The sequence below is a fragment of the Gamsiella multidivaricata genome, assembly GCF_025024155.1.
Source record: "Gamsiella multidivaricata strain RSA 2152 chromosome Unknown BC939scaffold_15, whole genome shotgun sequence".
Classification (NCBI taxonomy): Eukaryota; Fungi; Mortierellomycota; class Mortierellomycetes; order Mortierellales; family Mortierellaceae; genus Gamsiella; species Gamsiella multidivaricata.
Window position 1 is genome coordinate 439,389 of NW_026251723.1, and position 23,542 is coordinate 462,930.

A 23,542-nucleotide genomic window follows, 5' to 3' on the forward strand; every position below is an offset into this window, starting at 1 on the left:
AAAAAATGGGAAAGACCCAGCACTCGTTTATATAATTGTTCAGTATTCTCGAGTCTCCTGGGTTGTATTCATTTAGGTCACAGTTATGAGCGAGTGAGTGACTAGTGAATGAATGAAATGAATGAATATCAATCCGAGCAGTTGTTCAATTAAATAATGAATGAATACCCCGCGATCAATTGAGTTCCACCCCTTCCTCTTGCTCCATTTGGTTTGCAAACACTGCAGCTGGCTGCTCACTCAGCTCGTCAGTACATACATGAACTTTGTATGCTTTTCTCAGGACTGAGTTAACTGAATGGAATAGGACTCAGATGGAGTACTGTAGTCAAATAAAACCACGCAAAAAAGAAAACAAGAGGAGTCACAGGCCGCCTGGGAAGCGAGAAAGAGAAGGAGAAGAAAGAGCGAATTGAGCTGAAAGTAGGCTACATGCCAAAGATCAATAGTTTTCATTTTTTTAGGGTTGATCTATTCCATGCTGCGGCCTACAATGAGCAGACAGGAACGAGGGAAAAGAATGAGCGAGGTCGAACATGTGGATGGGATGACACCCAAGGGAACCATCATGGTATAGTTCCTAAAAAGCAACCGACGTCCTCCTCTATTACGCCAGGTGCCGGAACGCTGCCGTCCTGACCACACAGGCAGCCGTTCGAACATCAAAAACAGAGGGAGGAAGGACACTACTACAGCACCGGGCAATTTCTTTTTCTAAATATGTTATTCATAGTTCCTTCGGAAGGAGGGAGGATGAGGAAAGAGAGGATTGCATTACTCATTTGAATATCTTCCGGGCACCCGCTAGATCCCACCATCGGTGCCACCGGTACCACCAGTTCCTTCCTTTGTCATTTCTGACTGGCACTGTGTAGGTCGTACTGACCTATGAGAAAGGAGCTTGGTTCTAAACTCATTTTCATCATCACCGTCATCGTTTCCCATGCCTTTAATTTTACTCAGCACCTTGCCAGATGTACATATCATACCGACAGCCTTCAGTTACTCATCCGATCATATATTTCATCAACAAACTCGTAATATGCCATGCTTGACAAGATGCACTCCAGCGGACAAAACTTGGAAGGCTGGAATAAAAGGGCTTGATGGCCTTTGGATCGCGATGAGGTAGGCCATATCTTTTACTGAGTAGTCTCATACACAGCGTTCGTCAAGAGAATAAGGTAATCAAGGCGATCTTCGACCCCCAATTGGTATCCCACAAGGTGCTGCGCTTTTTTTTTTTTTTTTTTTTTTTTCCTTAGTTTGCGTACTTGTAAACGCTTGCACAAACCTCGCCTATGCACTAGCTGTCACTTATATCCACAGATAGCAACTTTGCAAATGCCACTCAGTCCCTGTCATGGTCATACGACACTGGATTCTCCTTGATCCTATTCATAGGCGTTGATGTGAACCAGATGGAGCAATAGCAAGCCATGTGTGCTGGGCAAAAGAGAAAAACATGTGCCATTTCCACTACGTTTCTCCTCACTGCTGCTCTTGTTTTGATATGAGTTATGGCCGGACAAGCAAGCATTACATTTTCGGGAAGCAATGTTCTCGCAACAAGTACATTTTTCTTTACACATTTTCTTTCCGGCGCCTGACTAATTTTTTTTCCACTCGATGACCATAACTCTTTCGTATATGTTCTTCTACAACCCTACGGCACTCATTTCTATTTGAACTAGAGCGCTTCAAGGGTCATTATTCATGAATGATTGATGGCCAAGGCGTCCAAGCATCGAGAAAGAGTGGGAGACGAGGAACGATCGCTTTTCTTTTTTTTTATTCTCGGATGTATCATGCTAATAGCCGAGATATAAATAACCGAGTTGTGCTGGTGCCACCATGGGACGTATAGGTGCTCTCAAGTCTGTCGGCTGTCTCTCCTGACTTCTCTTTCTCGTGTTATTTTTGTCGACTTTTCTTGTACAACCACGGATTTGATGCGTGTGTAGCCTTCTATATCGCAATCCTCACAAATGGAGGAAGGACAGCGAGCATAAGTGCCCGGCATCGAACAAACGATGGATGTCTATCTAAAGTAAGGAGAGAGAATCCCCCGAGGGTGCAGCATATCGAAAAGTATTTATACAACGCGTATATACAGCAAACGCGAGGGTTCGAACATGGCGCCAAGGAACCCGTTCATATTGTAAACAAACGCATGCATCAAAGGCATTACACGAGAGAAGATTGGGTTTGCAGGCTACTGTGCATAGCTGATAGCTGAATTAGTGCAACGAAGTATGGTGCCCTTCATGTGTGATGCGTATTACGGGAATGAACAACATGCACGGCTCTCTTCCTCTCCAAACATGCAGCTTCAAAAGAAATATATATATAAAAGAAAACGAAAGAGAACCGAAAGCTACGACAAACAACAACAAACAACAGCATTAACCATAACATAGACTGTAGTGCACTTTGACCAAGATAACTCGCATGTCTTCTAAGCGCGATCAATATCAAATCTATCGAGCAATGTAAGACGTTACAATTGAGCTGCGTATAGGCTTGCCTCAAATGCAATGCAGACCCATCTCTCACAATTTATATGGTATGATCTAATTGCCGACCTGGTGATTACAAACACAACGTTTGTTCACGCGGCTAGACTTTCTATCTTATGAACATGGCTGATGGCCAGTTTCACTACAGCCACGAGGTGAGGCAGGTGGCCTAAGGGACGGAAAACTCTACTATGGTTCTGAACATATTCGAACCTGACCCGCGCGGTATTCTGCATGCTGTCAAGCAATCGCTCAGAATTTTCCGATCCTCGTTTAACGTTAGCTTGATCGTCAACTTGCGGCTATCAAGCATCTATGATTCATTCTTTCCGATGGAGACATTTTTATTTTTACCAGCAAGAAATTGGCACACTAGCGCTTAAGCTGTGATCGGATACTGTCCCGGTTCAACTAATGTAACTGTGAGAGTACAGGTCACTGGTTGGCCGTAAACGGAATGAGCCTCCATGCAGGTCTAACAGCCTTAACAGATGACGCGCTGTCCTTTTGTAAAGCAGGTTGCTCCCTCTTCAGGTGTATTTTGGTCCACTTTGGAGACTCTCAGCCCTTTCTGCGCTTTAGTATAGGATGCAGCGCAGAATCATTGAATGGCAATGATCAAATTTGGATACAGTAATACATTGTCTATAGTTATTATGATTTCATTTGAATCCCAATTTTTGTGAGCTCTTTGTCCACGTTGGGTTCTCTGAGGATCTGCTCACTTTGTTTATTTAAATGCTACATGTGGTTTGTTTGTTTGATTATTTACGATTCAGCTTGTTTCCTCCACGGTAGAAGAGTAAGGCGGAGAGAAGAAAGAGAAGGATGACAAATGATCATGCATCCGTTTCCGGCCTGTTGAGATTCGAATACATACATACTGCTCTCCAAGCGGCGCGGTATTGAGTGGTAACGCGTCCCTTATTCCTAGCGCAAGTCTGTCTTTATACCCGGTCATAGTTCACATAGCGTTGGTATTCTTTTTTTAATGTGCCCATGTCTTGAACTCTATACAGAGAAGCCGGAACCATTTTGTTGACCACAGTATGGCGAATGATGGCCAGCAAAAAGCAAAAATGTCTCGAACCTTAGACAAAGTCGGGTCTGGGGAAAAAGACCAAAAAGGGAGAGCAAGACTCGTTCTTCGCAAGATGACGAAGGACGAGATACAGCCTCGGAACTCTATGGGGCTCGGTGCGTCAGAGCTGAGGGCTGTTTAATTTTACTACTGACTTAATTCCTCAGTCGATGGCCCGATTTACATGGATGTAGTACGAAATTGTATCAACTGAATGCCAGTTGAAAAAAGGGCTTTTCATTAATCTTTGCTTGCTATGTATCGAAGAGAGAGATTATATTCGTAGGTATCGTTGGAATGTCTAATGTGAAAATGAGACACTCTTGGCGTTGATGTGATAAATTGAGTAAGCGTAGAATGTCAATCTGCTCCACACGACATTTCCTTCGTCAGTTATTTTTATGAACCCAAGAATAAATCAAGAAATGCCATTCGCTCGATCGGCCCGAACAACAATCTACTTCCCTGAAATACGAAAGAGGAATGCTGCTAATTGTTACATAGATAAGTACAACGCGCTCGTGGATTCGCGCTTGGCGCTAGCAATCAGGGAGATGATCCTGCTGTGGTCAAGGAGGAAACTTAATGAAATGAACACAAGTATAAATTGCAATAAGGATCGACTCCTATTAAAATAGTTGAAGCCGCAATTAGATAATACAGGATGTATCAACGTGGGTTTACCTGAACGCCACAAAATACGGGCACGGCACACAAACACACGCGAATGCCCCCTTGAAATTGTTTATTTTGCTCTCAATCGCTCGCTCACACCATATGGGCGTCATAGATGATCCAAATCCAGCTGCACAATTTTTCCATCCTTGACGCGATCAACTCTTGTCTCATACCGTCCTCTTTTGGTCCAGATGGATACAAATGGAAGGAAACGGAGAAGTGACAGGGGCATGGGATAAGAATGGTGTTTGCAACTGTCTTGTTAGCTCATTACGTTTGTAAAAGTCCTATATACTGGTTTCTGTTTCTGGCCATGACCACGAGAGCGGCATGCGTGCATGTCAACTTTGTTGATCTGATGCGAACATTAAAGCGCGGACATCATGGACGAATAGGCCTCATTTACAATCGCTACAGCCCCACTGTCATGTTGGTATTTCGTGTGGCATTAGATTGCACAAGGAGAAACGGTGATTATATCTGAGAATAACCTTTTGAGAGCGTGGAGAATAAGATAAATTTGTCGACATCGGGCGAGGGTCTTGTCATTTAAGGTCGGGCTGTAGGGGTACTTACTTCGCGAAGTGCTAAATTAGGGTCATGCCAATCACTTCTCATTCCCTCGACGTCGTTTGCCTGTCAATCATTCAAGGCGCAAACTCTAGTGATGATATACTCATTTGGGAACGGTAAATATCAAGGGAACAAATGGATCTACTTCAACGCCACATTGGGCTCATAGGCGTGTTCTCTCGTTCTCACCAGCTTCGCTATTAACTAGCATTTTAGAGCGGTCTGATACCTGTCGTTATACAAGTGAAAAGAGCGACGGGTTCTTTTAGGGTCTGGATCATACTCGCTCTAGTCATTATCTGAATGCTCTCTCGCACTATGCTTATAGATACGGCCTGAGGCCCTATTCCAGGGATGCAACGATTGACAGGTTCATAGTGCTTTAGCAATGGCTCGTGTTCATTCTACTCAGAATCACTGGATAGAGTACGATGCACAGATATTTTTAGATATGATGATAACAAAATACAGCACCATTCTGTCTTCCTTGTGGTAGTTTAGAAACGGGATGATCCAAAATTAAATGTAGACAATGAACGCCGGTGAGCACCGCTTTGATTGCAATTGTCGAACTTTGGACTATCGGAAAAAGTTCGCCAGCGTTGCAAGCATGGTGGGGCGGTGGCCAGATGAGGTCAATTTGATACAAAGGCTGCGGTAGGCGTTTATGGCATTTCGGCATTTGGGACCAATTGGGCTGTGGATGCGTTAGTATAACGAGCCCACATCGCTCTCGTGGACGCGTCCAAAATGAGACGTAAACCCTGGTCTCTATCCTAAAAAAGCAGGTCGCTGTTGTCAATGAAACGCCTTCTGAGAGGACTGTCCGAAAGCAGACGATAATCATTAGCACTTTGTTTGAAAGGTCCCACCTGCTGCTGTTGGAGAACAACCATCGGAAACCTAACAAATGGGTTTAAAAATAGCGTTTGAAACTATAACGTAAGGAGTATAATCATGGTCGCTGTATTTGCAACCAGTGGCCAATATAAAACAAAGAGGATGAAAATATTGCCTCGCCTTTCATTTCGACCTACGCATACGTATTCTATGCAGGTGCAACACTACCATAGAAGAAACACAGCAGTAATTTTGACCGCCATGCAGGTACCCTCTATTACCCATACTACACTGGCATTTTATATGGTGTGCCGTGTTTGAGCAAGATTTGCGAGATCCTCATACACAACACAAACAACTTCGTTAAAATCCTAAACCACGAGCCTGGTCATGGGAGCACAATGCCTAAACTAACGAGATAGGAGGCCGCAGCAGGATATTGAGCAAACAAAGGGCTGGCTGTAGAGTTTGCAGTCTGCATTTTTAGTCTATGCTATCAATTCATATCCGCTCGGCACGTACGATGTGCAGTGGGCATTGTGCATCGTACTGCGAAGATCACAAGAGCAAGGAAGGACAACGCCCTCTCCAATACCGTTCAATTTTATGAGTAATGAATTATCCGCCATTTAAAGCTGCGCGGCTAGTATGTGGTTCCGGTAATTCGGTAAGGTCATTTGAAGAAACGCTCCAATCACTCTCTCATCATTCTATACCTGGCAACACGTCTTTCATCTTTCTGCCTTAATCTCCCTCACTAGTCAGTGGTGACAGCTGCAATGTTTTCCTCTATCCTCCTTCCCATTGTCTGGATTGTGATTTTATTGTGCTTGTCACGCTGCTGTTGACCAAGGCCTTTTTTTTGGGGGGGGGGCAAAGGCATATTCAATGCCTATTCTTAAATGATGTAGTTCGACTGACCAAGTTACTCAGCCTCTTAGAATAGAGAAGCAATGCTCGTTGTCTCATTATGGACAATTGAACGCCCCTGTCCCCTTGTCCCCTGTCATTGCCCTAGTTTCCCTCTTTCTTCTCTTCTTCGCTCTTTCTCTTTCTTCTGGTCTCGCCAACAATGCCTCTTATCCTATATCTTGAGCAAAAAGAAGTATCCATAGATCATGTAGCTGCGAAGAAGAATATTCTCAGAATGTCATTTAGCAAACAAATACCTCCGCCAGCGATTGTGCCTATTGCGGATGTAGTTTTAATATGCATTAGACCATCCCAAGGAACTGCCCGAAACATAATGTCCATTTTTTGGTACGCGACAATGCTGTTCTCATCAAAAGGAGAACTCATAATTGACAGCTCGATTAAAGCTTAAGGGGCAGAGAGGGGTTGATGACGAGCTGTATTCCCCCCTGGTGTATGACAGTCTTTAACAACCAAACAACCACATCATCGCAATCATCCTCATCTCTACTCTACGCACTCCATCCCTCTTGGACAAGTAATCGGTAATAATCATGCTCCTTTACTCGTCGATCTTCTCTTCCTTTGATTCCTTCCATCGCGCACCTGTACCGCAGCAACTATTGGTCCTTTTATTTGAGACGGGACCTGATCCGGGCTTGCCCTGAAAGGATCTAGCGTCGACGCGACAAGGCTGCCTCCTGCGACAGACCGTACGAAAGCCATGAAGACCCGCTTGGAGTCCTAGAGCTATCTATCATCGCCTTGGCAGGCTGTATTGGACTGAGCAGTCGAAGCACTACAAGATTTTGCTGTCCCAACCGCCTATGCCCTGGAGAGTTTAGTTGCTTAGTGGCGGCCTATGTTGCACGCGTAAAAGCGGCAACTCCCAGGAACCGGCCCCACAGCCTTCGTCCCATGGCTTTCCATGAAAACGGCCGTATTGCTTTGCAACAAAGGAATATTCCTGTGGCTAGAGTGGCTAGAGTGGCAATTAGTTCTGCGGGCAGCTGATCTGGTCTCCCATTGGCACGAGGGCTCGAGACAACCAGGAAGCAGTTACCAGGACATTCTCCTCCACCTCCTACATGCTCGGCCCTTGCCATATTTTTCTTTTCTTTTCTTCTCTACGCTCACTTTTCATCACTCTTGGTCGCTTGGTCTGTCAAGGCGGACCGACCGGCCGGCCGATCTATCTATCAAACTATCTATCCATCGCCGCTCAATTGACACTGACTTGCTGACCCCACTGCTTACGCCCAAACCCTTGCTTCCCCCTTCCCCTTCTCTCTTTGGCCGCATTGGCTCAACAAAACCGATTCTAGCACTCCAAATCCGCTTCCTCAAGCACACATCTTCCATCTACCTACCATCCAGAGTCCTCGCCCCACCATCCTATCCGCGCGTCCTCCCTCTCGCCTGTCAACCGTTCTAACCTCACTTCCCAAAACGAAAACGTTTCACAAATAATCATGTCTGATACTGAAAAAAACACTGTGGAGGATCGCGACAAGAAGAGATCTCTGCCGACGGATGATTCAGATGATCACGACTCCGACTCGGAGGATCGTCGCCACAAGCGCGCCGCCGTGAACGACTCCAACTCTTCTTCTCCTCAGCGTCCCCAGCACCGTCGCCGCAACTCTGATGATGCTTGTATGTTCCACACGCACGTTGCACAACGCTGATTCTGAGCATTTTTGACTGTTTGTTAATATTTCGCCGGTGATTTTTCGCTGCTGGCTCATTATTGCAATTTCTCTTTTAATATCAAAGCCAGGAAGGATGGTGCAGAGGGTGACATCCCTCCTACCACCGCCTTGAGGTCCATTGTGTCGACCAAGGATGCAGGTGTAATCATTGGCAAGTCCGGCAAGAACGTGAGCGAGATTCGCGAGCAGTCTGGAGCTAAGGTTACCATCTCAGAGATGGTCCCTGGCGCCTATGAGCGTATCCTGACTGTCTCGGGTCCATTGGATACTGTCGCCAAGGCATGTACATTTTGCTTTGACAAAGAAATTCTTTGGCTATGCTCAACCTATTTGCATTTAAAAAAATACTCATTTCAATATATGTTCTTGCTTTTATTGTGGGCATATAGGCCTATTCACTGGTGGCGCAAAAGATAATTGCGGAGCACATTGAGCCCGATGCCGCACCTGAGACTGAGTCGACCGCAATCCGTCTCTTGGTCGCCCATCACCGCATGGGTTCTGTCATTGGAAAGGGTGGCGCCAAGATCAAGGAAATCCAGGACGCCTCGGGGGCCCGTTTGGTCGCTTCGGAGGAAATTTTGCCAGCATCGACGGAGCGCACGATCACGATTACTGGAGTTCCCGATGCGATCCATATTGCGGTCTACCATGTTGGTGTTGTTCTCCAGGAGCATAGCGAGCGTGATCGCACAGTGAATGTCATTCCTTACAGACCCATGGGTCGCGGCGCATACCCTGGTCCACCCGCAGGAGGCATGGGTGGATACCCTCCACACCACGGCTCGTCTTCGCACCATCATCACCAGCAACCTTACTATGGAGGATACCCCTCCCATGGCGGTATGGGTTACGGACAGGACTATATGCCCCCCTCGCGAGGCAGTGGCGGTCATGGCAGCTATGGTGGTCATGGAGGAAGCGGTTCTGCTAGTAGTGTCGGTGGACCTGGCTCGGTTGCTCAGCAGATCTTCATCCCTAATGATATGGTCGGCAGTGTCATCGGCAAAGGCGGTTCTAAGATTAATGAGATCCGTCAAATGTCAGGATCGCACATCAAGATTGCAGAGCCTCAGAACAATGGAAACAACGAGCGCTTGGTCACTATCACAGGAACACCGGAGTCGAACCAGATGGCGATCTACATGCTCTACCAGCGCTTGGAAAGTGAGAAGGCGAGGCAGTAGGTACAGACCAAGAGCGATGTATTTTGAAGAGTTTTGTGATGAAGATCGGTCTTGTTCGGTAATGGACAGCGGGGAGAGTGGATGTTTGAATGTCAGATAGTGACAAAGAGATTGCTTATGATGCCATCTTTATTTCTGTTGCCTGTGTTTTTGGGCTGCAATCGACGAGTTGTCAAATAATGATCATTATTAAACGGGCAAAGCAGCTCGCAGGAGTTGCCCCCAGCATATTTTATATTTTTCCTGATATGAGTTTTTGCATGATAACAACTTTACATGTTGTAAACATACAGTCTATTTGTTGTGTCATAAATGAGATTTAGGCACAGCCTGATTGTTGTGCCTCGGCTTCGTCGTCCGACTCAACCTCAGGCTCTGAGCCCAATTCGCTACCGAAATTCATCTCTTGCAGCATCTGCCTCATATCTCGAACGATGTCCGGCAAGGGCTTCGTACGTGGTAAGATGAGCGCCGCCAGTCGTCTCCTATATTCCTTTCCGCGTCGACCGCCGTAGAGCATTTTCAAGGGCGCCATGACGACCGAGTTAGAATGCGGGGTTCCGCGCTCATGTTCTGTCAGTACGTATTCCAGGAACTCATCAACAATCTCCTCTGTCGTCTTGATATGTTTAGGAGGGACGTTGTGATACGCTGATAACAACAGCAACGAAAAATGGGTAAGGGGGAGGGGGGGGGGTTAATGATTAGTCAGGGTGACGACTGATCACGAAGGACTACATAGGCATTTTTGTGGATCACTCACCAGCATCGACCTTCGCCAAGAACATTGGCCTGTCCATGACTAAACCATAGAAAGAAATAAAAAGCGATTTCTAATGATCAGCTCCCATAATCTGCCTCTGATGCTTGTGTCCATTAATAGCTGGCTCGCATGGAGTAACTTACATTCACGTCCGATCATAACTCCGTCAACCAAGTCCAACTGCTCCTTGATATGCTGAGTTGTGTTGAAGCCACCGTTGATGGTGATTGTTAAATGCGGGAAATCCTTTGCAAGCTATGGGATGCCATGCGGAGCAAAATATAGAAAATGTACGATAAGCATAAATTCGTCGAATAACGGCGAGTGAACCCTGCAGTCGCTGTTGGATTGATGGTAATGGGCGAAGTACCTGATAGACGACCTCATATTTTAATGGTGGCACGGTTCGATTTTGTTTTGGTGATAATCCCTTGAGCCAACATTTTCGTGCGTGGACAATAAAGTGGTTCACTTGCGTAGTTGTTGAAACCAACTTGATCTACAAAGACATGCAAATAATTGTTTTAGCAACGTAATCAAACACAGTTGTTGACCCAATGCACAATGTACGCAGTAAGACTTACGAAATCATAAAGATATTCATACGAGTCAAGGTTGTCGACGCCGATCCTGCACTTGACTGTGATGGGAATCGTTACTCCAACCTTGCGCATCTCCTGAATGATATCCACCACAACCGAAGGCGTCTTCATGAGCACAGCGCCAAAGGCCCCCTTCTGCACTCTAGGACTTGGGCATCCCACTATTATGGAACAAGTCCGGAATAAAAACTTGTTAGTTATCGGATCGAGCTCGAGCTTTTATGCTGTTCTGTCCTCACATACCGTTTAAGTTAAGTTCCTTGTATCCGTTATCCTGAACCAACTTTGCAGCCTTGGCCATCGCTTCCGGATCCGCACCTCCCAGTTGAACGACCTTGCCTTCCCATGGTTCGCCGAAAAAGTTGTATAGGTCTTTGGGATTGTAAATGAGAGCATTGCAGTGGATCATTTCTGTGTAGAGTGTGAAGTTGGGGGATATAATCCTGCACAGTTGAAGAAAGTGCTATCATGATAAGGAATTCGGATTGCACGGTCAGCATAGCTTTATCCAGTTGAATCAATTCATGCTCATCAAGGCGATGGAACTAAAGAATTGTCCAGGGGTAGGAACGTACTGATGTTGTCACATCAACCATGGGTGCGACAGCGATGGGCATTTTGATCCTTCTGGGTACGACAGGTCGACCTGAAGCTGTCGAGAGCCCCCCTGCACATAGTATCTCATGTGTTAGTGCTGCATGGGCGGTTGGAGGCGAAGTGCTGACTGTTTGTTCCTGCTGCGGCGGGTGTGCCACGATGTCGGCAGGGCGCAGAGACTGACCAATTGTAGAGCTCATCATTCGGACAAGAGATGCGGACCAGTAAGGGAGCAGGTGCTTGCTCTGCTGTAGTCCAGGCAGTCGAAGCATAGCCCTCGGCGACGGTTACAAAAAAAAAAAAGAGCGGGTCTGCAGTTGATGAGAATGCAAACAACAAAGAAAAAGATCACTGACTGGCTGGGTGGAGTATTTTATTTTATTTTTTTATTTTATGTTTTGCTATCCACTGTCATGCTGCATTCTTTTTGGGCGCGCAAACAGTTTGAAACCGCACAGCACCCATGGTTTTTTCTCCACACGTTTCTGATTTCTTTGACCCACGACTACTCCGTCGCGTAGACGAGGGAGGCAAGGTCGGTACACACCCTGCGACGCGAAATTAATGTGAATTGGAATTGTTAACGTAGTCGTCCGCGATCTTTGGCCATGGTATTTTGCCTTGAATAAGGTCAACAGCGAGAGATTTCACGCCGGTCCAATCCAACAATTAGAACGTTGGCGATTGATTCCTGGTAAAACGAATCCGCCTCTTTTTAAAATTGGGTGCATTATGGGAGCCGCTCGAAACCTGTTCTTGTTCTGATGGAGAATGTGAGGGATAGGTTTTCTGACGAGCGAGACGGAACCGCCCTTGGTGTGGTCGCTGTAATGGAGGCGTTGGTCTTGCATGAGCTTTTTATTACCGTCCCATGGCCTGCAAAGGCTGAGCAGTAGATCGAGTTGGGCCTTGATGTTGGCTTTCTCATGGAAAACTAGGGTGAGGTGGGTATAAAGTGCCGTGTTGATGCCTAGTCTAGGCTCGGCTCGATATAGACAAGTTTGGTAGCCCCGCTAGAGCCCTGATTTTACTCTTGTTTCTCGTGTCGCCATACATGGTATCTGATGATAATGGAGAGGCGAGGTGAGAGAGAACAGAAAAATGAAACTGTATCTTAATCAGTTAAATACATTCAACCGTGTTATTTTGTTCCGGCAATGAGAACGAGATGGATATGTGATCAGGACCAGATCTGGAATCGTGAAGTTTTTTGTTATGGAGAGCGTCAGCGATCTTCGAATGCAGTATTTAATCTTCAATGAGATAGACGAAAAAGTCGTTCAAAACGTCTCCACGCCAAGGATTGAACCGCGTGCGAGTCTGGTTTTGAGGTGCGTGGAACTTTGTTGTGGGTTCATTGCTGTCGCCCCATGGTCTATGGCCCTAGAGCATGCGGTCAAGCTGAACTCTGACGTCGTTTCTGTGGTGAAAGACCAACTCTAGGTTGACGTTGAAAGGCACGTGAACTCCTGTCTTTGGATTGGCATAGGGATTTCTGGTGACACCGTTGTTCATACTGTGGAAAAAATGACGGAAAGTAGAAGAGGGTTGATAGTGAAAAAACAAAGATGGTGGAATGTAATATATATACAGAAGGCCTCGGTTGCTGCACCATTGCCTACATTCATGCATGCAATGCAATCCTTCGCTAAGAAGAGTATCGCCGTGATTCCTACGTCGAAGCAATGCTTGGAATACTGCATTCGGTTATGACCTCCGCTGTCTCCTGTTCGGTAGCATGTGTAGATAGAGCATATTAAAAAGTGAAAACTAAAGGTGGTTATTCTTTATTTATCTCTCCATGCGATGCAAATACCCTCTAACGGAGCCTAGATGAGATTCGTGAATGAAAAATATGGCAGCTACGTTGCCGGACGACTGGATCAGGCTACTGAATGGGCGGTGCAACCGGGAGAACGATGCAAAGAAAAAAAAGAAAAAAAAAGCTGTGTTCCTGAATCGTACATAAAGCTGAAACCTTGCTTGCGAGCTCAACAGTCAAAACTTCTTTTAATTCCTCTCTCTCCTGGCATGTCCATCAGAAGTCAGTTTTATTACAATTGCTTGAAAGCGACAAGTCACACAATGGGTCGGTCATTGATGGCGCAAACCATCCACACTTTTTTAACATTAAAGTACGTTTGGTCCTGCTTGTTTATTATCCCGCATTGCCGCTAGTCATCGTTCTCCAGTTCAATGTCAGGTCGATGCTTCTTCAACCAAGCAACAGCCTCCTCGGCCTCATTCTCATACAACCCCTCAATTGACTTCAGATTGGGCCAGTTCTTGCACATCCACTCAATCTCACGAACGCCGATGGCATGGACACCTTGACTGACCGAAAGGACTCGAAGTTCCTTGAGTGGTGCCAGTGTCGCCAATCCCGATCGTAACGAGAAATCGATCCAGATCTTATTGTTATCTTGATCATTCACCTCCAGATTAGCCATGATAGTCTGTAACTTCTTCACGGATGCCTTAGAAGATGGGGCCCAGTCCTCGTCGTCGTGATCGTCCTCGAATGGTTCGGCCGCATCAGAGTCGCTGTTAGAGCCGTCGCTGTCAGTTTCAATATTTCCCCCGCTGCCTTGTCCATTTCCTGTGATTTCATCTTCTTCATCGCCTTCATCCTCTTCATCGCTTCCGTCATCGTCGATTCCTAAAATTCCGCCGCCGATAGCCAAGTAGCGGAGGTTGGCCAACTGGGAGATTTGATCGTAAATAAATTGACGAGCCTTGGATGGTGGGTAGAGCAGGCGTTCTTGCTCTGTCAATTCATCTGCGGAATAGTCGATGCCGACTACCAATGACTCTAGTCCTCGGCAGGCCCATACCCCCTTATACTTCTCGCCTAACAATCGTCCCGCAGATGCTGTATGAGTCGTTGATTGTGTTTTGGTTCCAGAGACAGATCCCGTTCCTGCATGTTGAAAAGACACCTCATATGTTGTATCAACTCCTGTTTCTGTATCCGAGACTCTCGTTCCATAAGCCTCAGACATCATCTCAGGGACATTGAGCGAAAGTTTCCATGCATCCAGCTGTGTCAACCCCCGGGATCGTTCAAGCAGTTTTTGAATACCGCTGCTCTGCGCACCGTATGTTGAACTGATGTCCAAGACCGTCAGATCGCGACATCCCTCGACCATTGCACACAGACTCATGTTTCCGAACCGTGTCTCTGCTGCGCGGAAGGTACGCAGTCCTGGGAACGCTCGGATCAATCGTGCGATGGACTCATCGTCCGTGTCCTCGATCAAGGACATATCGATGCTCCTGATCTGTGGACACAGTCGCGCGAATTTTTCGGCAAAGTCATCGTCAAAGTACAGTTCTGCCGCCCCTCGAAGGGAGAGGCGACTGAGCAAGGGGAATCGGCTGCCGAGATTGAGGAGTAGTTCTTGTTGACAGGCGACACCATGCAGGTGGAGGGACTGGATACCGAACGATTCCTTTGGTTCCTTCACCTTGGCCCCGCCTTGATCAATTGCTGGTGCTGCAAAGTCTTCTCCTGACCCAAAGGGGTGCCTCAAAAATTGAGTGCCCTTGAAAGACAATTCCTGAAGAGATCGATTCCGTCGGCCGAGTATGGTCTCTAGTGTTTGTGACTTGATCTCATCGAGGGCGAGTCGGCGGAGGAATTGTAAATCGCAGACCGCCTCGATCAATTCTGGATAGTGAGATGGCGGGTCATCATGAAGTGCAAGGGACAGGTCACGTAGTTGTGGGTTGAGTCGAAGTAGACGCACATGGTCCGCTTGGTTGGCGAGTGTGGTCTTGGGGAGCACCAGAGTAATGAGATTCTTAGGACAAGTTGGTGTATTCTCAATGCCTGAGGTGGTCGTTGCTGCAGAGGAAGCGAACAGGAGACTGATATCGTCGTAGCGGGAACATTCAAGGATGCGAATGAGGTCGGCGTGTCGGTTGAGGGCGTTGAGGAAGGCGGGGTCGTGCCACTGCCGACCTGCGTCGATGGTATGCCAGAGGATGGGCAACCAGATGGAATACCATGTCTTGCTGACACGAGCGCATGCGACGATTGTCCTAGAGTCGAGGAAATGCGCGACGCGCTCTACTAGTTCGGGGATGGCGAATATCCTGTCGCGTACTCCGTGGCCTCTTGGTGATGATGATGCTGGTGTCGAGTTGATCGACGTTGACTGAGTTGGCGTGGCCATGGTCGAAAGAGGCTAGGGGTAAAAAGGGGATGTGATTCGAAACCAATCCAATAAAAAAAAAAGGAAATTCTCATCCCTGCGCCTTCGCGTTCGCAACACACAGCCTGGCAACCATTGCGGCCGTGCAGGCCATAACTCTCGAATATGCCAGTGAGTGTCACTCATCAGGTCCCGCATTCCAATCAATGCGCCGCATGCACTCACCAACCCATCTCTGATCATAAACACTCCACCACGGCGAATGTGCTTCTTCCCATAGGCTTGACCAAGACGACGTGGACGACAACCGCTATGAAAATCAGGAGGGACGGGCGGTTCAGGATGATCAAGTTGACGACGACGTCGACTTCGTTCCTTTTGGTCAGATCCAACACTACGAGCCCGGGGACCCCGGTCCCTCTCGGTCTCGGCGTACGACGACTTGCTCCATCTGCTGTTCAGACAAACACACCGAACGCAACTGCACGTGAGTGTTCTCCTATCCCAAATGCAATCTGCTTCATCCTTCCTGCCTCATACCTTTAGGTAACTATCGGCCGGCTGACAGTCCAAGCCGAGGCTTGGACAATGCAGCCTGTGGCACGCCTGCACGCCTGGGGGATCTGGCGTCAATAAAAAAAAAAAAAAAAAAATTCATCCTTCCTGCCTCATAGCCATATCACACCGGAGAAGGAAAGCCGATGTGGATCTTGCCGCGAAAGAGGCCATTCAAACCGCAAGCACCGTGATTGCAGTTTCAATCGAGAAAGGTATGACCGTCTGCCCAATGGAACAAACACTTCGCACATTCGTCCCACCCCGGACTCTAACCGCCGCCCTCCACTCTCTTATCTCAGATTGCGGCAAAGGGAACAAACCACTTGCGATCACATAACGACCACCTTCGCCACCACCATCCTGCTGTGCCGTCCGTCGATGCTCCTGCCGATGCTCCTGTTGGCAATCCTGCTGACGGTCCTGCTGACGATTCTGCTGACGATCCTGCTGACGGTCCTGCTGACGATTCTGCTGACGATCCTGCTGACGGTCCTGCTGACGATCCTGCTGACGGTCCTGCTGACGATCCTGCTGACGGTCCTGCTGACGATCTTGCCCCTCCGTATATCGTGTCTCTCGCTTGGAGACCATTCACCGAGGACATGATTAAGAGCAGGCACACCAGGAACGGTCGACACTACGCCGGGCCAATGGTGTCATGCCGCCACTGCAATGCGCACATATGGATCTCAAGGATCCCGTTCTCAGATCGAGCAAGCCTACCTTAAGCGCGCCGTCGACATCTAGCCTCATGTGGGGACTCTCCGTCTAACTACCAACATGCGCGTCGCCGCCAATCTCGAGAACATGTGGTCCGTCGACCTCCTACTTCGGATCGGAGAGGGCACCGAGCCGGCTGTCGCATTTGGAGGCCAGCGCGATTACATTCACATACCTCCTCAAATTATCTTCATCCCTCTCCACCTGGCTGTCCGCGCTTCACCAGAGAAGCAACTCATCAAGGTGATCTACCCCACAATCGACACGGCTCCACTTAACCCCGACTTCCTCATGAACAGCGTCATCCTGACGCCCTGCAACAGGAACGTTGCGAGGATGAACAACATACGGACATGCTGCATCATGGAGAGGACAGGAGATACAAGGGCCAGGACTCGCTTACGGACGCTGAGACTTCAGGTCGGTATGCCGTGGAATACTTGAACTCACTTAATCCATCTGGAGTAGCACCCTATAAATTGCGCTTGAAAGTAGGACAGCCTGCCGTCCTCATACGTAACCTGAATGCGAAGCAAGGTCTCTGCAATGGTACGTGGCTCATTGTTAGACATCTTGGGAGAAAGGTCATACACACGGATATCCTCTTTGGCGCACATAAAGGTAAGTGTGTCTTTCTCCCTCGCATCCCCTTAACCACTGTTGAGGACGGCTCATGCCCAGTCCAGTTCACCAGACGACAATTCCCAATTAAGCCTGCTTTCGTCATGACCATCAATAAAACTCAAGGTCAGACACTCAACTCTGTCGGCATCTATCTCCCAGAGCCCGTGTTCGGTCATGGTCAACTCTATGTCGCGCTTTCCCGGTGCACAAACCCGATCAATCTCAAGGCACTCTTCCAAACCGGGAAGGCAAATACACCCGCAATATCGTCTACAAATCCATATTGTGGAGACATAGACAGAAGGATACCGCTGTACACTAAATAAAAAAGTTTATGCATTGGTCTCCAACTGTGACACAAACACCCAGGGCGTTGCCAAGGGTATCTCTCTAGTCTCCTAAAATACATTTACGCATCATCGATCCACGGGCCCGCTTCCTCGAACACTTAGTGCCCCTTAAAAGAGACCAGCTCGAGAATGTCCTTCCCCTCTAGCGACTCTGGTAAAAGCCGGGTTGATATGAAAACATCGCCTGCCTTCCTGCTACTCTGCCTGTCCGCTATCGTGTCCTGGATTTCGTTGCGATCCATAGGAGCGCTCTGGGATATGCAATAGGAATGTGAAAACGATCGTTTCTGCAGCTTCTTCGCGGGTATAATCGTCACGACACTTCTGCTTCCGTAGTGAATCGCCTGTTTTGTTTTGACGTTACTTCGGTAGAAAAAGTTGGTATCTTCGTTCAAGGACGAGAGCCTTGTGCTGGTCCGAGTATCCCTCTTTGTGTCTATTGTTTTGGAAGCGGGTGCTTTTGGGGAGGGACTGGATATGCTGCTGGACACCTCCGCTTTTTCTAGAGTTGGCGATGATGACCAAAGTGACACTGCCGATTCTCCGCCAGCTTGATACGCTGCCCGCACTGGAGTTTTCCTGCGCCACTTCGATGCCGGCGCCACTTTGGCGAGTTTTGCAGGGGACGTCTGCGAGGTCTTTTGAATACTATCGGGTGTTGCGGACCGATATGTGGTTGGTGCGCTGTCCTTCTTTTCCGTCGTCGAGCGTAACTGTGTCTCTACAATATCCATAGGTGAGGCGGGGCTATTTTCTCGTTCCTGTAACGTCCCGCGGACTGTGACAACCATCTTGCCCGCCGCACCGATGGTCATGAGAGGCACTACATAAGCCTGAGGTCGGCTAGTCTGCAACTGTTTAATTTTGTCCGCAATCTCGTAGGTGACAAAAGCGTCGTTGGCAGCGTAGGCCATTTGACTAGAGGACAAATTCTTACTCTCCCAATTTCCCATCCTGGTCAGTGCAACCTTTTCCACCGAATGACCAAGCTATGAGAAGCAAAGAAAGAAATATGGTTTGAGAAGATGCAGCATTGTATTTTCTCCGCTGCATGTCAGTGAGGATGATGTGTTGACTTTACCAGTTCTCTTGCAAGGCTGTCCATGCTGCGAATCTTTCGCTGATTTGGAAGATCCTCCATGGTCTGGACATAAAGTGCCCCCAGCTCTACTAGGCTTGTGCAGCCGACGTCCCAATCCTTCATGATCTTATTTCCGTCGTTTCTATCGTGATCAGATGATATACATCCTTAATCAGTCCACTGCGAAAGGATAAAGAATTGGATTGTGGTCTAGGTGAGTAGACAATAAGCCTTACCCGACATTGATCCCGACTTTCAGAACCCTTTCGTCGCCTAGAATGCGAGCAAGCTCCTGCGGGAACTTCTTCATGTGGATCACATGAAATAAGTAGACGTGCTTGTTGTCCCCGAGCTGGATTAGAGAAATCCGACCCTGCTTCTTGTAGCCCGCAAATGGTTTCCATTCTGCGTCCAGTGCCCACATTTTTGTCCTATTCCATTTAATAATTTTCATTCATAACACAAAGAAAGGTGCATCGTTAGAAACTGGGCCACAGGAGGTGGTACAGCTGCGCACGGCGCGCCATTTAAAGTACTCACTTGCTGGATTTTAGCCAGAGATCGGCCTCTTCGTCGCTTTTTGTATAGAACACTTCTCTCGAGCCGTTGGTCCGAAAGTCAAGGAACGGGAGGGACTCTGATCCTCCGCAAGCTTGCGGAGAGATCCGAGGAAAAGAAACAGAATTAAATAACGATTCTGGATGCGGTGGTGACGGTGGCGCACGCATGTTGGATGAAAGCCCAGCCGAGACCAGAACATAGGCGGATTTGGATCCTTTCGGGCGGCTGCTAGTTTCAAGTGCTGCCCTTGAGACCTTTGATTTAAAACTGGTTGAACTAGCATTCAGTAGGGGTGTTATCGTCCCAGGTGCGGCAGAGGAAGGGGACTCTGCTGCAACAGTAGACAGAGATAGGGTTCCGACTTGCCGAATAGGCATAGCCTGCTGCGATGTATGGGATCGATTCGAGAGTGAGGTCCTTGCGGTGGAAGCGGCTGTAGCTGGAATTGCTTTGGTCACGACATTCTTGGTCGCCATTTGGGCGTAGTATCTTGTGTTTGATGGGAGATATCCCGGAAGGAGGCCGTTGTGGTTCACACAAAGGGGTACAGTTGGTCGCGAGGAAGAAGATACGACGCGAAGGATGGTCGAGCGTGTTCCAAAGTAGAGCTGGTTCCTGATCCCCAACATTGCTGGTCCGACGAATGGGTTTCTCATGAGCTTGGGATTCAAATGAACGCTTTGGGAGTGTCTTGTGTATTGCTGGTGTGAGATGCTGCTGAGTCTTAAAAGGATATAAGTCAGTAGAATAAAAGCTGGAGAGAGGTGTTTGAGGCTACGGTACAGGGGAGACCACCCTGCTTAAATAGACGATCGAATATAATTCGCCACTGGCGAAGCATAGGAGGAGAGGCTCAGGAACGAAAACATTTTGGATCTATCTCTTTGGCTGGGAGACTACAATGTGATCTGCTGGGCGATGTCGATCGGGGAAAGTTAGCATCCTCGCCATATCCACGCCAAGTTCTTTCACTTTTATTTTTTGTTTTTGCTGTGGAAATGCACATGTAGTAGCTGTGCAGAATGACTGATAAATGAGAATCAGAGGCGATGGCGCAGCCAAAACCACCAACATGCTTGCACCATCCTTGTTTGTCTAGACTTCCATTCCACCTGCAACGAGGATGCTTGCATAAGACGGTAATGGACTGGCCGGCTCTTGTACCATGGCTCCAAGACCGATGGCCCTGTTTTCGCAATTACCCAACATAGCCCGATCATCATCCTCGTCCATAGAGAAGCAGACGGACGAGGATGGCGATGAAGATGGCGAAGATGACCGTTCTTGCTTTGGGCCCTCAATATGTATCAATGGCGGGCAGCGGACGTATTTAGCAAATATAGACTGACTTGAGATAGGGACCCTTCCAGGCACACTAAGGCTCGACCGTGAGGTGGTTGGCAATGGAGACTTGAAATAGGGTGACCAGGTGGAACCTTCAGATGCACCCACATGTGGTATTGGTGTCCATTGGATGTGTGTTTCTCGTCTTAGACTTGCTTGTAGTGTCGATGACGAAGAGAATGATGGACGAGGGCTCACATAAATATAGGCGCTGGGATGGTCGTATATCATGATGGAAAAGCGGTTTCAAATGGTTGGTTTGTGCGAGAGGGGTTGAGGGTATGTGGAGCCTTAAGAAGGATGAAACAGATGGATATTGTGGGGGACCGAGGGTATTTGTACAAAGAAGGTGGAGGGTCTAGACAATGGTCAAGATCGTGAGATGATGGAAGAGGAAAAAGGATATAGGACCAAAGGTGAGCTAGGGACGTGCTCTTAGACATGTCGACGTTACAAATGTACGAATGTTTGTTTGTATGGCTGCATGTACCACAGCTTCATTTCACTTGCATATCGCAAGCGTCCTATACTGCCCTATTCTGCCTGTATTCATTTGGTCGTAGCGCATCTGTGATTAGGAGCGAAAAAGCAATTAAGTCTATGCCCCATGCTCAGGCGCGAGCTCTCGTCGAAATGCATTCTGCCTTTGTGATGCTTACAAGGCAGATAAAGCAGGTATTAACCCTCGACCACACCATCTAGGCTACATAACCGGGTTACCCCATCCCAAAATGTCCCCTAATCCTGACCCTTGCCCCGGTCGACCAATCATGATCGTTGAAACAAACTCAAGGGCCTCTACCGAGGGGAGTAACAGCACTCCAGAGAGGGCTTTGTTCCATATGCTATTTGACGCTCAGCCGCCTATCGCCCGAGCCCGGATATACACTGAACAGGATACGGTCGTCTCGTGCCCTCTCATACACCTCTCCTTACCGCGCTCCTCTCTCGTCCGCCTTTTAGACATCGCATGAGTAACAGCCAGACCAAGGGTACGTAATTCCATACGCTCCATTTCTGAAGCCAATAAACGACCAAAACACTACAAGGCTAACACCAGATGGTCACCATGGATTTTGGAGGCGCCGTATTCATAGCGTAGAAATTACAGAATGGACATGGTCCTCACGGATCTATGTAAACAAATGAAGCGGGATAAAGCAGGTAACGGTGGCAGGTAAACAACGTGTAGCCAACGTGTCGACAGACACACGCGTATCTATTGATTGGTGCGACGCCTGGCAAGCACAGCCTCATTGATCACCAACAGGTACACGGTACTTACTACTACTACAGCAACAAAGGACATGTAATCATCTATGACTGAATCTAAGGAGGTGTTATGCGTCTCTGACTGAACAAACTAATAAAGAGTACATTTAGTTGCTCTACCAAGGGAATAGTTCCATCGTAAGGTGCTGTTCCCATATTATCGGAAACACTAACAAAAGGGTGTTGCAAATAACTAATCACTAGAAATCTTCCCCCCTCCCTACCCTACTGCTCAATGCGAATTCCCGTATCCTAGGCGCTGATCCTACACGTGATAACACTCTCCTCCGGCGCCACACTTCTCTCTCACCACAAGGCTGCAAGAATACCAAGGCACTGGTCACTCACTGCCATCATCGACATTTCGTAATGTCCATCGCAACAGAAAACAATTTCAGGAATGCGTTCAGTTCGTTTGGCGCTCAGGGAGGGTTTGCCGCCACGGACAGCACTACAGGGTCTGGATCCACAGGAGGAGCGTTTGGCCATGCTTCGGATTGGTTCGGTGGCGTCAGAAGTCAGGTCGCTGGATATGTGCCCGCCTCTCTAGGAGGCAGCGGTGGGCAGCCCCAAGAGGAGGACTGGCTGGGATTGACGTGGTTTCAGGTATGAGCACTTCCAAGTGTTGAAAGATACGGCAATTACAATTTCTTACGAACTCCTTGCTTGTGCGTTGACAAAATGGATCGCTCTACTGCCGACCTTTGTTTTTTATATTAACTCTTTACATTTGTCTATGTGTAGCGCATGGCTGGATTCGCGCTATGTGTGGCAGGCGGTGTAGCGTGCTTCATGATTGCGTTCTTTGTTGGCTTGCCCATGCTTGTGCTCAGCCCAAGCAAGTTTGCAACGAGCTTTACGCTGGGTAGCATCCTCTTGATGACAAGGTGAGAGATGCAGGATTGCACTAGACAGGGATATTTCGTAACCAAGTCCTAACTTGGCTCCACTTTTTTTACAATGTAGTTTCGCCCTTTTGAAAGGACCTATGGCACATCTCAAGGCGCTTACATCAAGAGAGCGACTACCATTCACAGGCGCATATGTTGGATCTATGGTCTTTACTCTCTACGCCAGCCTGATAGTAAGATCAGAATTCGCCGTATTCAACCAAATGGTCGTATGCAACACTATGAGACTGACAGTAGCTCCATTATATGAAAATGATATCTAGGCAAAGAGCTTCTTCTTGACGGCCATTGGAACGATAATTGAGATTCAAGCATTAGCCTGGTACTTTAGGTCGTACTCACCATTCACAGGAAGATCCATTGGACTCGGATCCAGTATGGCAGGAGGGTTACTTCCTATTTAGTTTCACATCTAGAGCACCAGATCAACATGAAATGGGTGCAATATAGTAAGCAACGGGAACAATTATCTGATGCGCCTGCTTCATTTTGTTGCTACA

At 47.8% G+C, this 23,542-nt stretch overlaps 8 protein-coding genes across 8 annotated transcripts; 4 read left to right on the forward strand and 4 right to left on the reverse strand.

Annotated features, from left to right (window-relative positions):
• Window positions 1-4,379: 4,379 nt before the first annotated feature.
• Window positions 4,380-5,182, forward strand: BC939DRAFT_72197 (uncharacterized protein). The gene is made up of 3 exons (XM_051561860.1): window positions 4,380-4,748; window positions 4,875-4,967; window positions 5,060-5,182. The coding sequence occupies exons 1-3, from the start codon at window positions 4,520-4,522 to the stop codon at window positions 5,065-5,067; spliced, it is 330 nt and encodes a 109-aa protein (XP_051414859.1). The 5' UTR covers window positions 4,380-4,519; the 3' UTR covers window positions 5,068-5,182.
• A 2,893-nt stretch (window positions 5,183-8,075) lies between these two features.
• Window positions 8,076-9,502, forward strand: BC939DRAFT_483488 (uncharacterized protein; the record flags this gene model as incomplete). Its single annotated transcript, XM_051559181.1, has 3 exons — window positions 8,076-8,259; window positions 8,380-8,594; window positions 8,705-9,502. The coding sequence occupies 3 exons, from the start codon at window positions 8,076-8,078 to the stop codon at window positions 9,500-9,502; spliced, it is 1,197 nt and encodes a 398-aa protein (XP_051414860.1).
• Window positions 9,503-9,711: 209 nt separating this feature from the next.
• BC939DRAFT_72248 (tRNA-dihydrouridine synthase) lies at window positions 9,712-11,436 on the reverse strand. The gene is made up of 6 exons (XM_051561861.1): window positions 11,111-11,436; window positions 10,850-11,028; window positions 10,636-10,764; window positions 10,409-10,520; window positions 10,266-10,304; window positions 9,712-10,153 (listed from the first exon to the last, which is right to left on the reverse strand). The coding sequence occupies exons 1-6, from the start codon at window positions 11,274-11,276 to the stop codon at window positions 9,822-9,824; spliced, it is 957 nt and encodes a 318-aa protein (XP_051414861.1). The 5' UTR covers window positions 11,277-11,436; the 3' UTR covers window positions 9,712-9,821.
• Window positions 11,437-13,638: 2,202 nt separating this feature from the next.
• Window positions 13,639-16,770, reverse strand: BC939DRAFT_500908 (uncharacterized protein; the record flags this gene model as incomplete). The annotated part of the gene is made up of 3 exons (XM_051560095.1): window positions 13,639-15,654; window positions 16,162-16,244; window positions 16,500-16,770. 3 exons carry the CDS (start codon window positions 16,768-16,770, stop codon window positions 13,639-13,641), a joined length of 2,370 nt encoding a protein of 789 aa, XP_051414862.1.
• Window positions 16,771-16,959: 189 nt separating this feature from the next.
• Window positions 16,960-17,343, forward strand: BC939DRAFT_500909 (uncharacterized protein; the record flags this gene model as incomplete). Its single annotated transcript, XM_051560096.1, has 1 exon — window positions 16,960-17,343. The coding sequence occupies one exon, from the start codon at window positions 16,960-16,962 to the stop codon at window positions 17,341-17,343; it is 384 nt and encodes a 127-aa protein (XP_051414863.1).
• Window positions 17,344-17,971: 628 nt separating this feature from the next.
• Window positions 17,972-20,144, reverse strand: BC939DRAFT_500910 (uncharacterized protein; the record flags this gene model as incomplete). Its single annotated transcript, XM_051560097.1, has 4 exons — window positions 17,972-18,862; window positions 18,955-19,096; window positions 19,191-19,385; window positions 19,495-20,144. 4 exons carry the CDS (start codon window positions 20,142-20,144, stop codon window positions 17,972-17,974), a joined length of 1,878 nt encoding a protein of 625 aa, XP_051414864.1.
• A 143-nt stretch (window positions 20,145-20,287) lies between these two features.
• BC939DRAFT_444043 (uncharacterized protein) lies at window positions 20,288-21,248 on the reverse strand. Its single transcript, XM_051554618.1, has one exon. The coding sequence runs from the start codon at window positions 21,088-21,090 to the stop codon at window positions 20,611-20,613; it is 480 nt and encodes a 159-aa protein (XP_051414865.1). The 5' UTR covers window positions 21,091-21,248; the 3' UTR covers window positions 20,288-20,610.
• Window positions 21,249-22,500: 1,252 nt separating this feature from the next.
• Window positions 22,501-23,446, forward strand: BC939DRAFT_500911 (uncharacterized protein; the record flags this gene model as incomplete). Its single annotated transcript, XM_051560098.1, has 4 exons — window positions 22,501-22,737; window positions 22,876-22,996; window positions 23,115-23,215; window positions 23,306-23,446. 4 exons carry the CDS (start codon window positions 22,501-22,503, stop codon window positions 23,444-23,446), a joined length of 600 nt encoding a protein of 199 aa, XP_051414866.1.
• Window positions 23,447-23,542: the final 96 nt, after the last annotated feature.

Coding starts and splice junctions, on each gene's coding strand:
- BC939DRAFT_72197 (XM_051561860.1), top strand. CDS start 4,520: ATGGTGTTTGCAACTGTCTTGTTAGCTCATTACGTTTGTAAAAGTCCT. Junction 4,749..4,874: donor AGATTGCACAAGGAGAAACG/GTGATTATATCT, acceptor GTGCTAAATTAG/GGTCATGCCAATCACTTCTC.
- BC939DRAFT_72248 (XM_051561861.1), bottom strand. CDS start 11,276: ATGATCCACTGCAATGCTCTCATTTACAATCCCAAAGACCTATACAAC. Junction 10,521..10,635: donor AATATGAGGTCGTCTATCAG/GTACTTCGCCCA, acceptor GGCATCCCATAG/CTTGCAAAGGATTTCCCGCA. Junction 10,154..10,265: donor CTTGGCGAAGGTCGATGCTG/GTGAGTGATCCA, acceptor TGTTGTTATCAG/CGTATCACAACGTCCCTCCT.
- BC939DRAFT_444043 (XM_051554618.1), bottom strand. CDS start 21,090: ATGATATACGACCATCCCAGCGCCTATATTTATGTGAGCCCTCGTCCA.